General features: G+C 50.8%; 1 protein-coding gene across 1 annotated transcript in view; it reads left to right on the top strand.

The window, feature by feature from the left end:
- The window catches only part of LOC128825394 (collagen alpha-1(I) chain-like), a 244,043-nt gene that overhangs the window by 62,712 nt on the left and 168,405 nt on the right, over positions 1-12,926 (top strand). Inside the window, exons 2-3 of the mRNA XM_054007881.1 lie at positions 7,010-7,157; positions 7,576-7,734. Coding sequence (XP_053863856.1) covers positions 7,010-7,157; positions 7,576-7,734 — 307 coding nt within the window. The remainder of the gene's footprint in view (positions 1-7,009; positions 7,158-7,575; positions 7,735-12,926) is intronic.

The following is a 12,926-nucleotide window of genomic DNA, read 5'->3' as shown; positions in this document are numbered from 1 at the left end:
ACGAGTCTCCCCTGCAGATCCCTAATCCTTCCACTGGGCTCTGCTCCCTAGAAAAGCTCTTTGAGGAGCCTGACGGCAGAACGGTTACATTACGGCGTGTGAACTGGATCAAAACAGCTTTCTACTCAATTGGCTTGTTATTCGCCAGAGCCGCAGATCTGTGCCTTGTGTATATATCCTGACGAGCTGCAGCGTGCCCTAGGGTGTTCGTGTGCCCTGGAATAAATCTCACACCTCATCTACAGTGGGAATTGGAGTGAAAGCAGAGGCTGGATCTCTGCCAAGCAATTGCAGACACTAGTGCAGATGGTACTGGCAGGGCTCCTGCTGTCAAGTAATCAAGTCAGATTGTCCACGCCCTCCCACCTATTGCATTACTGGCTCCATGAAAACCCAGCCCGTTTGTGCCAGGTGGGCCCAGCGGGGTGCTGTCTGAGATAATTACCTTCTCCCAGCCCCCTGGCTGGGAATGGGTTATTTCCTGTCATGTGTCGTGCAGGTCAAGGCAGAAACAAGGGATGTGGTCATAGAGATCCCAGAGGCAGAAACGCTGTGTCCTGGGGTGACTCACCTCCCCACCCGCTGCTTCGGTGGCCTTTGATTCCTGAAATAACGCCACCTCTTCCTCCTTGATGTGAGCTGGAACCGTTACATTGACAAGAAAGCTCCTGGCTCCCCAGCCAGGTTGCTGCCGGGTCTTGCCTCCAAGCCAGGCTGGTGCCCTGGGCTGCGCCCTGGGGTCCTGACTTCCTGCCCCGAGCACAGCAGCCGACTGGACTCTGGGCACGGGTCTTCTCACTGCATCCTTAGCCTGCATCCTCACTGCAAGCAGAGTCCAGGCTTTAACCCCCTGTTTCTCCCCTTGCTGGGTCAGCTTATCTGGGCTGAAAGCCCTTCCAAAACCACGTTAGAGGTTTTTCTGTGTGGATGGTAGGGGGTCAAGGCTACATCCCAGGTGTAGCAGGGTGGACATCCAGCTCCTTCCCGGAGGGGTTAAAACAGGGCTGCAGCTGGGAAAGGAAAAGCTGATTGGGGGAAAGCAGCCACAGGTGGGGCCATGCTCCAATCAGGCCATGGCTGGCCCTATAAGAGGGCTGAGGGCCAGAGGCTGAGAAAACACACTCTCTCGCTTCCTGACAGAGAAGGACCTGGCTGCCCGGGAGCTGAGGAGGGTACCTAGGGTGGAGCAGTGCTGGGGAGGGGCAGAGGGAGCTGGGGAGCTCCAGCCTAGCAAAGCCCCAGGCTGCAGGCCGAGTTAAGGGCCCACAAGAGGGTACTGGGGCTGCAGAGGGACAGTCCAGGGTTAGGCAGAGGCAGCTGGTCCTAACCCCCTTGCTGATGATGCGTGGTTAACAGACTGCGTCTGCCCCAATGAGTGGGGGCTAGATGGTGACTTGCAGTAGCCACTGAGATGAGGTGGGGATAGAGGGTTGGGAGTTCCCCTGGGTGGGGAGACCCAGATTGGAGGGTGCTGCGGTGGGCAGAACCCCTGGGCAAAGGGCACTGGGGTCTGGGAAGGACACGGGGCCAGCAGCAGGCGAGACACCGTCCCGCAGAGGGCGCTCTGGGCTGGAAGAGCTAATTCCCAAGATGACCAGCAGGAGGCGCCGTGCTGGTGAGTCGTCGCCCCGCCACACCAGGTAAGAGCCCTGGGTAACTGTGCAGTGTGGACCTATGTAGGTGCCCAATTTGAGATGCCTTTAAAGGAGCCTGGTGTTCAGGAAAAGCCGATCACCCACCATCTGCAAATCCAGCTCCTTTAAGGCGTCTCAAGGGAGGCACCCAAAATCACGTGTCGCTTTTGAAAGGCTTTGTCCTTGTGTCAGACTCTCTGCAGACGCCGCTGCAACCGCTGCACTTGGCTCATGTCCTGGAGGTTTTCTTCGCAGCTGTAAGGGCTAGAGACTTGCTTTCTTTATTCTTTCTTTGTCAAACGGAGAGAACAAGAGGGTACCTCGAGAAAGGTGGCGTCCTGATGGATCTGGCGCCCAGGGGAGGAGCGGGCTGAGGCGGATGCTCCAGGGTAATCAGGGTAATCTGCCACCTGCAGATCTAAGGTGTGAGCATTGATGATCGGTCAGGCCGTCTTGCCCCTCCCCGTTAGGGGCTTTTGAAAAGCAATAGGAGCAAGGTACTGAGGCTTTGTCTGCACTGCTAAGAAAAGGTGAAAATTTACTGCGGAGGAACGAACATACCCTTGGTTCTCCCATTGTAACAACCACAGTGGAGGCGAGGCACTGTAGGTTTACATCAAGGTAAAGCCGACCCCGGTGGGGAAGGGTGTCCTGCTGACCTTGCAGAGCTACCTGGTGGCAATCACTTCAGGATTTGACCGGGAGATAAGAGCTTGAGTCTGGGGCATTCTAAGAATGGAAATCCCTTAACGTTTGAAATCCGCCTCTCCGCAAAACAGAAACACACCCTGCAAGAAACCGCGCTGCATAAGCTGCCCCGACGTTCCCGTTGCTGATTTATTTGGGGCTGGAAACGCTGGGTTTATTAGAAGGTTTAGCCCCAGAGGTCTGAGAAGAGCTGCAGCTGCTGATAGGCACTGGACCCTAGGGACCCTGCTTTAAACGAGACAGCTGCTGTGCACACATTCCTGTAGAACATCCAATAGATCTGGGGGTGGGGTGGGAGAAAGAATTGGCTGGAAAGAGAGGAGCAAGAAAATGAAGGGGGGAGAGCTAGCTTGAGAGACGCTCCAGCACTAGGTGAAGGAAGAGAAAGGACTTGGCTATGCAGGCATGCACTCTAGAAATACCAGAGAGGTCAGACAGCACTGGTCTTTTCCTTCTGTGAGGCAAAGAAAGTGCCTGGCTACAAGAGCAAACCCATTTGCTCTGCAGAGGTGAGACTGACCGACACGTTGATTACACATGGATGACGCTCAGATGCTGTGCTGATGGGTGTCAGTGTAAAACCCACGGACAGATGGATGTTCCTTGAGCTGAGAGTTGAACACGTGCACATTTATCTGTACGCATGGCCTGGTTCTCATCTTACTTATGCCAGCGTAACTCTTGACTTCCATGGAGTTACTCCTACCTTACACTGGTGTAAGCCATATCTGAACTGGGCACCATGACTGCAGTTGGCCCAGAACGTCGTTTGGCTTTAGACAGTGCCTTTCATAGCAGGGTGTCCCAAATTTCTTTCCAAAGCACTGAGCTAGGCCGTGCTTATCAATAGCTCCGAGTTTTGGATGCTAGAGCCTGTGTTATTGAATCTGCTGTATGGATTGCAACGGGGTGATGGTGGATAGAGACACTTGGACTGTGAGTAGAGAGACTTGTAGTCTATTCCTGGCTCTGCCACTGACTTGCTGTGTGACCTTGGGGAAGTCACTTTGCCTCTTTCTCCTCCTGCCCTCTGTCTGTCGTGTCTATTTCGACTGTAACCTCTTTGGGGCTGGGACTCCCTCTCACAATGGGTATGCCCAGCACCTGCTCGGTGGGGCCCCGATCTCAGTTGGTGCCTCTAGGCACTACCACAGTATGAATGTTAAACATGCTAAGATAAGAGCTGGATGACTTAATTTGCAACGGCAGCCATTATTCAGCTTGTGTGGGGGCTGGGAGTTTCTATGGAGCTGACAGTTTAGTGACATGATTTCACAGCTGGCGTATTTCACGGTCTTGCTTGGCTGTGTCTGTAACCGCGCCACCAGCAAGAGAAGCCACCTGTAGCAAACACTGGGGTGTCTAATCTGCGAAGGTCAGTGGTGGTCATCTTCATTCTGTAACAATGGGGGCAGTCCGGGTGATTTACAAGTAATTTGGGGTCCTGCTGTCTGTCAGCATTGGGGCTTCTTCTCATCTAGGTTTTTTTTTTTTTTTTTTAATGGAGATATCCCATCTCCTAGAACAGGAAGGGACCTTGAAAGGTCATCGAGTCCAGCCCCCTGCCTTCACTAGCAGGACCAAGTACTGATTTTTGCCCCAGATCCCTAAGTGGCCCCCTCAAGGATTGAACTCACAACCCTGGGTTTAGCAGGCCAATGCTCAAACCACTGAGCTATTCCCCCCCCCCCATAAAATGCTGATGCTGGATGGACATCACTGGAGACTGAAGTCCTCTCGAGCAGTTACATCACTGGCTGTGTGTCTGTGTGTGCTCCCCTATCAATGCCCTTCATTAGGAGTTGGAGTTGAATCTCTTCCATGCACCATCTGATCGTAGACCAGCCAAAATACTGGTCACTGCTGAATGTGATGGTTTCTGAGATCTGAACTGGCAGAAATACCCAGGCTCATTGGGAATTCAGCGGTTGGATTCCTAGTGGTGTGCACAAACAGCACTAGCGTGGAAGATTCCTAGGGCACTGCTTACTCTCTTGATTGTATTTTCTCTGCCTTCCTTTCCAGTCTGACTTCTGCTTTGCTGAAACTCTTTGATTTACAGCATGGATTCTCAACCTGGGGGTTGTGAACAGACTTCAGGGGGTCATGACCACCCTCCCTTTCCTTTATGGCTAGATGGGGCGGGAGGGAGACCCCGAAGGTTTTTGCTCTTGCAATGTGGGGTCATGGTTTAGAAAAGGCTGAGACCCACTGTTTTTTAAAGTTCAAACAACTTCATGAGCTTGGTTCCAAATGTCGTTTCAAACGCATTTCCATTATCAGTGTGGTAGCCTTGGCCCACTCTTAATTGTTCATGGGGAAGGGGGAATCTGGCTTCTCTTGGGCTCCATATTATCATGTGGTTGCTCTCCTTTCTTGGGGACGTAGAAATCCAATGTAACCACACTGGAGTTGATGTTGCCTTCCCTGCCCCAGCCCCAGGGCTGAACCTTCTCCTTTTCAGCTTGCTGGCTGCTGGCATTGCAAATGTTTTGCTCAAACTGTTGTTAACCTTCCTGCTCACCAAATGCAACAGTTTGCCCCGCTACCTGCATTAAAATGACTGGGTAGAATTCATGCAGAGTCCAGATTATTTGAAACTGGACCCATGTTTATACAAACCACCCAGAGTCGGTTCAAGAAGTGAGACTATTCAGGTCTGAAGCCAACAGTTTTGTCCACAGCCTGGTTAAGCGACCGGGCCCGGGATGGCAAGGTCTCACGGCTGAGTGCCCTGGCTTTTGCTGCTCTTGGCAGTAGCAATTAAACTCTTTCCTGAAGTCACAAGAGCCGCTTGCCCAAGGCCCCCGTCCTTGCTGTGGAAGGGACAGGACAGTCTGCATACGTGCACACGCGTGTCGGCCGGGCAAGCTCTGGGTGTTCTGGCCGCGACACAGCTGCAGTGGCTTTGCCCGTGGAATGCAGCTGTCTGGTGCTTGTTCCCACTCCCAGAGCAAAGGGCTGCTATGCTCAGCCCTAGTCGTCCCTGGTGCGCTTTCCATCTGAAGCGTGATCTGCTCTCCCTGGGAAACTGCATTCCCACCAAGCATGCTGTGCTGACGCCTTGCTACGGTCCTTCCTTCTCTCTGCCTGCTGGGGGTTCCCGCAGAAGGGTTGCCCGTCTCGCTGATGTTGCAGGAACCTTTCCTCACCTCTTGCTTGGACATTGTCATGGCTCATTTTGTAGCACGTGGGATACAAGCTTTTGGAGAGGAACCTTTTTTTCATCCATTGTAATTTCCAGGTAGCAGTTCAGTGCCATTAGAGAGAGTCCCTCTGACCTGGCAAAAGGGGTGTGGCCGTTCCCCAGCCATGACAGCCAATCACAGAAATGACTGGGATCCTCACGCTTTTCTTATAATTGCCTGCAAAGCTACAGGTGTCCTTCTTGTCTGGGATACTAAAAACCTGCTGTGGGAATGGCGGGGGTCCTGTTAGACTGAGGGGACCAGAGGGAGAGCTAGTTTCCAGACATGCCTGGGAACATAGCGGTATCCTTATGGACGATGCAATGCAAAGCTTCATAGGGCAGTGAGGAGAAAGGCAGTTAACACCTTTAGCTGGGTGGAGCTGCCCAAGGTCGAGCAGAGGTTGTAGGTGGTGTGACAGACCCAGACCAGTGGGGTACAGGAGTCTGGAAGAGGGCAAATATACTGGTCACTGGATGAGTAGTTTTCTGTTCCCTGAGTGACCAGAGCAGGGGCTGCACTAGAGTAATCAGGAACCTGCTAGAACCAGCTAAGGCAGGCAGGCTAATTAGGACACCTAGAGCCAATGAAGAAGAAGCTGCTAGAATCAATTAAGGCAGGCTAATCAGGGCACCTGGGTTTTAAAAGGAGCTCACTTCAGTTTGTGGTGTGAGTGTGAGGAGCTGGGAGCAAGAGGCTCAAGGAGCTGAGAGTGAGAGGGTGTGCTGCTGGAGGACTGAGGTGCACAAGTGTTATCCGACACCAGGAGGAAGGTCCTGTGGTGAAAATAAGGAAGGTGTCTGGAGGAGGCCATAGGGAAGTAGCCCAGGGAGTTGTAGCTGTCATGCAGCTGTTACAGGAGGCACTATAGACAGCTGCAGCCCACAGGGCCCTGGGCTGGAACCCGGAGTAGAGGGCGGGCCCGGGTTCCCCCCAAACCTCCCAATTGACCTGGACTGTGGGTTCTTCCAGAGGGGAAGGTCTCTGGGCTGTTCCCCAACCCACATGGTGAATCTCTGAGGCAAGAAAATCTGCCAATAAGTACAGGACCCACCAAGATAGAGGAGGAACTTTGTCACAGTGGGTATGTGGCTGGGGGATATTAATTAGAAATACCGTCCCATCCCCTTAAGACGTACTATACTGTTTAATCCACCAGGCAGTGTTTTGAGTCCTTCTATCTCCCTAAATTCAGAGGTCATTCTGGAATAAGCAGGTCTTTGGCTGAGACTCTATGTCAGTGATTCTTACAGCTCAGTGACACTCCTCCGGGCAGGAAGATTCCCGGACATGATCATTCTCTTCCTGAAAACCCTTTCAAAGGGCTGCTAGCTATGGGGGACCATGTTCCCGCGGCCTCCCGTACACCAGAGCACCTTACCAGTGGCTAATGATGTGAGCGGCACTCTGGCGGGAGGATGCATGAAACATTTAGTCTCTCTCTCTCTCTCTCTCTCTTTCCTTTTTGCCCCCATGCAGATGAAGTGAACTTGCTGGACAAACTGACTTCTTCCGCCCGGGACTTCAGCAATATTTCCCTCAGTTATGACGAAGCCAACTGCAGTGTCTTGGAGGTTGGACAGTACTCCACCCTCAGCATCCCCACCCGGGAGGCCTTTGGGGACAGGTAGGCTGCTTGTCCAGAGGTTCTTACAATCTGACTCCCTTCATGTCTGGTGATTTGGTCTTTTAAAAACCTCATTCCTCCCTCAGCTCTCCTTCTTGGGGTACGTCATCATTGCCGCTGGGGTTGTGTAGATGTCCCCCTGCAAGTAGAGGGGAAGAAGCCACGGCGTGGGCTTCAGCGCCAGCTGCACAAGCAAATACCTACCCCAGGGGGCCAGGTGGGCTTGTGTTGCCCATACTGAAGCCTGTGCTACAGCTTCCTTAATTCTGGCGTTTCGTAACTTTTCGGTGCTTGACTTTGCCATGTGCATAATGTTCTTTTAACTTAGTTTTTGTGCATCAAATTATAGAGAATGAATGAACATTCCGTTTATTACACCGGACGCTACAAGATGTTGTGGCTTGCTTCCCTCTCCTAGGTTTGCAGATGAGCTGAGCGTGTTGCTGAAACTTAAGTATTCTCTGAAGGAGGAGACGAGCCTCTTGACGATCCTCAGTCATCGTAGCCATGTGCTGTTCCAGATCAGGATTAACCCCCTTGCCTTGGTCTTTGTCACCACTAGGAGGCGACATTATGAGTAAGTTCCATCTTAGCTCTCTTCTTTCTCTACCCCAAAATATGGGGGGCTGGGGAGGAGTTTCCAAAGGCAGGCAGTGAAGCTGAGCCTGTCGCATACTTAGCGGTGGGTGCAAAGGGGTAACTGCCTGGGCACGCCAGGTCACGAGCATGGAGCTATCCGTGAATGCTAGAGCTGCTACGTGTTTTTTGCTGGTGATCACGGGATTGCACCCACATATCCATCCACTGCACTCTCAGGTGCCTATCTGAAAATGTAGAACTGTGGTCTTTTGCATATGGAGACATGCTCTAGCTCCAGCCATGAGAGATTAGTTGGCAGGTGTGAAGGTTCTCGGGGTGCCAGGGACTGAGTCACCTTGTTACCCCCCACCTCCAGCATGAAGGAGTCTTGCTTGTCCTTCACTGGGTGTCTGCACCCCAGTCCCAGAGTCCCTTTGAAGTGTTTCCCCGTGATATCCAGCCCTAGGCTGCTCACAGAAATATCAGGTCTGCTGTCCCCCAAGAAGCAGTATACACACCAGCCAGTAAGATTCAGCTCTGTTCCAGCATTTTGCTTACTATCAGCGCTCTTCGATATAATGAAAACAAAAACAAATTTATTATCAAAGATTCCAGATTCAAGTGATATTGGAAACAAAGGGTTACCTAAAAAACAAAATCACATGCTTTCTAGAGGCTATACTTAAAGAACAGGCTAACCTGTCTAAAGTTTATCTCACCCAATGTCTTTCGCAGCTTTCCAGCCAAGGTTGTCTGAGACCCCGTCTTCATCAATGTAAATACACTGTCCATTTATTCCTATGTACATGATGAGGGGCGTTGTCTTTGTCTTCTACTTATACCTCCCACAAAGTTCATTGTCTGCCCTTAGAGACGGGATAACCACCTGGGGCTTGGTTTTCCCGCGTGCTGCTTCCCTTTTGACTTTGCATCTCTTCACTGATGTAAATCCATTGTGTTAGCGTACCATGCGTAAGGTGCATCCTGCCAGAGAGAGAGGTGAATAAACATCTCTTTTCTGACAGAACACCCTGTTTTTTCACCTCTGCTGCTGACTCATGCCTTGTTACGGACTCGAAGATCATATTTTTAGTATATGTACGTAACTCCTTACACAGTATCTCTATATACATTTCACAATGATATCAATGACCAGTGTGACCCCGGCTTTCATTTAAGACCTCACATGACATTCTTTGGTGAATCAGAATGTACAGATCAGAATCAAGATGTTCCTGGAACCCAGTCGCTAGTTGGAATTAAGAGGTTCTTAGATCACAGGAGGGAAGAAGGTTGGTGATGCAACCAAACTCGGAGTCTTTAGTCAACAGGAGTGTGGCAGGCAGGGCCGGTCCGGCTGGTCATGTCCCCTCAAAGTTCTCCAAGGGTCTGTCCCTGCTGACATCTGAGGCAGGGCCCCTATGGTCGCAAAGCAGCATCTCTGCTACTTGTACCAAACAAAAGTTGGTTGTCTGACACCCTTTTCCCCTGCTTGGGCTATTGAAGGGTGAGCTCACTGCAACTTACTGATGCAGGTGAGTTGACAGGACAGGGCCTGTGTGTTAGTCTCACATCCACTCAGGTGAAGGCTGCTTTGGCAGATTTTCTAGGTTAAGTGGGAGGGTGCACTCCTGGTTTTGCCCTAGAGCATTTGATACTATCCTCCTGCCGGTTGTGCCTGAGATTCGACATAGTTCTGGGTAGACAGCATATTAGTGCTCTCCCCTACTGTTCATGGAGCAGAGTCCCCCTTGGAGAAACGGGGTTACTCCCCCATCCACCCCGTTTGGGTTGGAAATTGTTTGGAGGGAGGAAGCGTTAGTCACCAGGACGTACTGTGGAGCTGTTGTTCTAAGACCACGTCTACACTAGGAGCTAGGGGTGTGATTCCCCCTGCTTGTGCACACGTGCTCGTACTAGATCTTATGGAGCTAGCACGCGTATAAATAGCAGTGTAGCACTGGTAGCGGCAGTGGAAGTACATGCCGAGTATGAACTGGTTTGGTACTCAGGACAGCTAAGCCATGCCTTCCTTGCCGCTCCCCATGCTGCTGCAACTACCCCGCTATTTATACTCACACTAGCTTGATGAGAGCTAGTGCGAGTATCTGTACGCAAGCAGGGGAATCACACCCTTACCTCCTAGTATAGATGTAGCCTAAAAGCCTCAAGCCATGACTAATTCGTCATATAGGGGCAGAAGAGAGAATCTCTTGGGGGGGGTACAAATATGAGAGTTCTGTCTGTCTGCCCACACTTCAGTTGGCCTTGTGAGGCAGGCCTTTAATACTGTTCTTCACCTGGGAAACCTCTTATGAGTCCATATGCCAGTGATTAATAGAACCATAGAATATCAGGGTTGGAAGGGACCCCAGGAGGTCACCTAGTCAACCCCCCTGCTCAAAGCAGGTCCAATCCCCAGACAGATTTTTGCCCCAGATCCCTAAATGGTCCCTTCAAGGATTGAACTCGCAACCCTGGGTTTAGCAGGCCAATGCTCAAACCACTGAGGTATCCCCCCAGGCTAATGCTTCACAGTTTTGAAATGTAGTGGTTGGAGGAAGAAAATAATTTGCAGCGAATCCAGGCTACCGTGCTACGTGGATGGTTCATGTGTGATGGATAGATCCCGCCCACCTCAATATGGCAAATTGAGTGCTTTGGTATTGGCCTAGCAATCGTTATTTTCATCCTGGACTGAGATCACACTCTGACCTGGTCATTTGGGAGGGATTGTGGCCTAGTGGCTAGAGCATGGGACTAGGAGTCAGGAGACCTAAATTCTATTCCCAGCTCTGCCATTAGACGGCTGTGTGGCCTTGGGTAAGTCACTTGTCTCTGTTACTCAGTTTCCCCATGTGTAAAAATGGGGGTAATGCTGGTGACCACCTCTGTACCGCACTTTGAGATCTGTCGATGAAGAGTGCTGTATAAGAACTTGATGGCATTTGGAATATTTATTATTAAAGGTTGAAAGAAATGGGCATGTTTGCTAAAGAGAAGGGTGAGTGGGGACTTAAGCGTTTGAATACGCAAAAGATTGTTATAAAGACGACAGCGATCAATTACTCTCTTTGTCCACCGAGGGTAAGACAAGAAGATAGCAGCTTAGTTGGTAGCAAGGGACGTTTAGGTTAGATATTAGTAAAAACTTTCAAACTATAAGGATAGTTAAATTCCAGGATAGGCTTCCAAGGGAGGTTGTGGAATCCCCATCACTGGAGATTTCCAAGAACAGGTTGGACAAAGACTTGTCAGGGATGGACTAGGTTTATTTAAATCTGCCCAGTACAGGATGATGAACAAGATAATCTCTTGAGTCCCTTCCAACATTACGCTTCTCTGGTTTTATGATTATTTGCCATGATGTGCATAATGTCGCATCTGTTTTGCTAATGAAATCCTCAAAGCCTGTCTCAGACACAGCCGTGGCTTTTCCAAGGAACCTGGCTGAGATCCAGTCCCCTTTCCTCACTCTCCAAGAAAGAGGGAGGCTCCCTTTCTTGCCTTGTCCATGAGCGCCTCATAACTGGTTTTCTTGAGTTATTTCGCTGCTGACTGGCAGGCAGGGAAGGTCCAAAGCAGCAGCTGGAGTTGCGTTCCCAGTGACCCATCACCTGTTAACGTGACTCCGGATTCAGTCATGCCTTGGCTCGGGGCTGCAGATGACACGATGGCAAAGTGATGGTTATAAACGGCCTCACGGGCCGAGTGTGTCGTCAATGTGGCAGGTGGGGGGATCTGCGCAGTGTAAAGCCGGGGGTATGAGAAATTGGGGCGGGGGAAGTGTCAGCCTAAATAAAAGAGCCAACTGACACAACCTAGGACTCCAGGATTGGATCAGAGCCAGGCTGAGACTCCACAGGCAGCTTGGAAAGGGTCCCTACACCATTCAGTTTGGGGGGATGGGATTATCTCTGCCTTGCAAGAGCCTTTGAAAGTCCAGACATGCTGCTGTCTGCAGTGAGGCAAGATATGTCCAGAGCCAACCTTCCCCCCCATCCCAGCTGGAAAGGTTGACTCTAAACCAGCTGCAAAAACCAAGGAAAGTGTTGGATAAAGTGGCTGATTGGGAGATAATCAGTAGAGTGCAGTCAATTCCAGGGCTTCGGTGCCCACATGATGTGTTACCCTGCAGAGGGAGTGGGGCTGGATGAGTGGACGCAGGGGCCTGCCCAGGACAGATGGACATTTGGGAAAGAGGCTGTAACTGACTAGATGGGGGATTTTTCTACAGATTCCCCAGTGTACTGGAAAGCTACAATATTCCAGCGCTTAGAGACTGCAGTGACGGTGCGTGTCTGTTACAAGGAGAGCTGAGTGACTTTTTTTTTTAAAAACAAAAAGGTTTTTTTGCTGAAAAATGCAGTTTCGGTCCATCTGAAACAATATGTGAATTTGATGACCTGATTAGTTTAGGCTGGGAAAAGGCTGTCAAGGTCAGCTTCAGAAAACAGTGTTGTGTCCCTAATAACCCTGACCCAGTGGCTAGGGAGACCCACATTCGAATCCTCACTCTGGAGCAAGGATTTGAACTCAGATCTCCTCCCTACCAGGCTCTAGGCTGTTCAACACCAACTAAGTCATCTCAGCCAGGGCTTTGTCAAGCCAGGCCTTAAAAACCTCTTAGGATGGAGATTCCACCACCTCCCTAGGTAACCCATTCCAGTGCTTCACCACCCTCCTAGTGAAAAAGTGTTTCCTAATATCCAACCTAAACCTCCCTCACTGCAACTTGATACCATTGCTTCTTGTTCTGTCATCTGCCACCACTGAGAACAGCCAAGCTCCATCCTCTTTGGAACCCCCTTTCAGGTAGTTGAAAGCAACTATCAAATCCCCCCTCACTCTTCTCTTCTGCAGACTAAACAATGCCAGTTCCCTCAGCCTCTCCTCATAAGTCATGTGCTCCAGCCCCCTAATCATTTTTGTTGTCCTCCGCTGGACTCTCTCCAGTCTGTCCACATCCTTTCTCTAGTGGGGAGCCCAAAACTGGATGCAATCTTCCAGGTGGGGCCTCGACAGTGCCGAATAGAGAGGAATAATCACTTCCCTCGATCTGCTGGCAATGCTCCTACTAATGCAGCCCAATATGTCATTAGCCTTCTTGGCAACGAGGGCACACTGCTGACTCATATCCAGCTTCTCATCCACTGTAATCCCAAAGTCCTTTTCTGCAGAACTGCTGCT

The sequence above is a fragment of the Malaclemys terrapin genome, chromosome 17, assembly GCF_027887155.1.
Source record: "Malaclemys terrapin pileata isolate rMalTer1 chromosome 17, rMalTer1.hap1, whole genome shotgun sequence".
In the NCBI taxonomy this organism is placed as follows: domain Eukaryota; kingdom Metazoa; phylum Chordata; order Testudines; family Emydidae; genus Malaclemys; species Malaclemys terrapin.
This window is presented reverse-complemented; position numbering and strand designations above follow the sequence as displayed.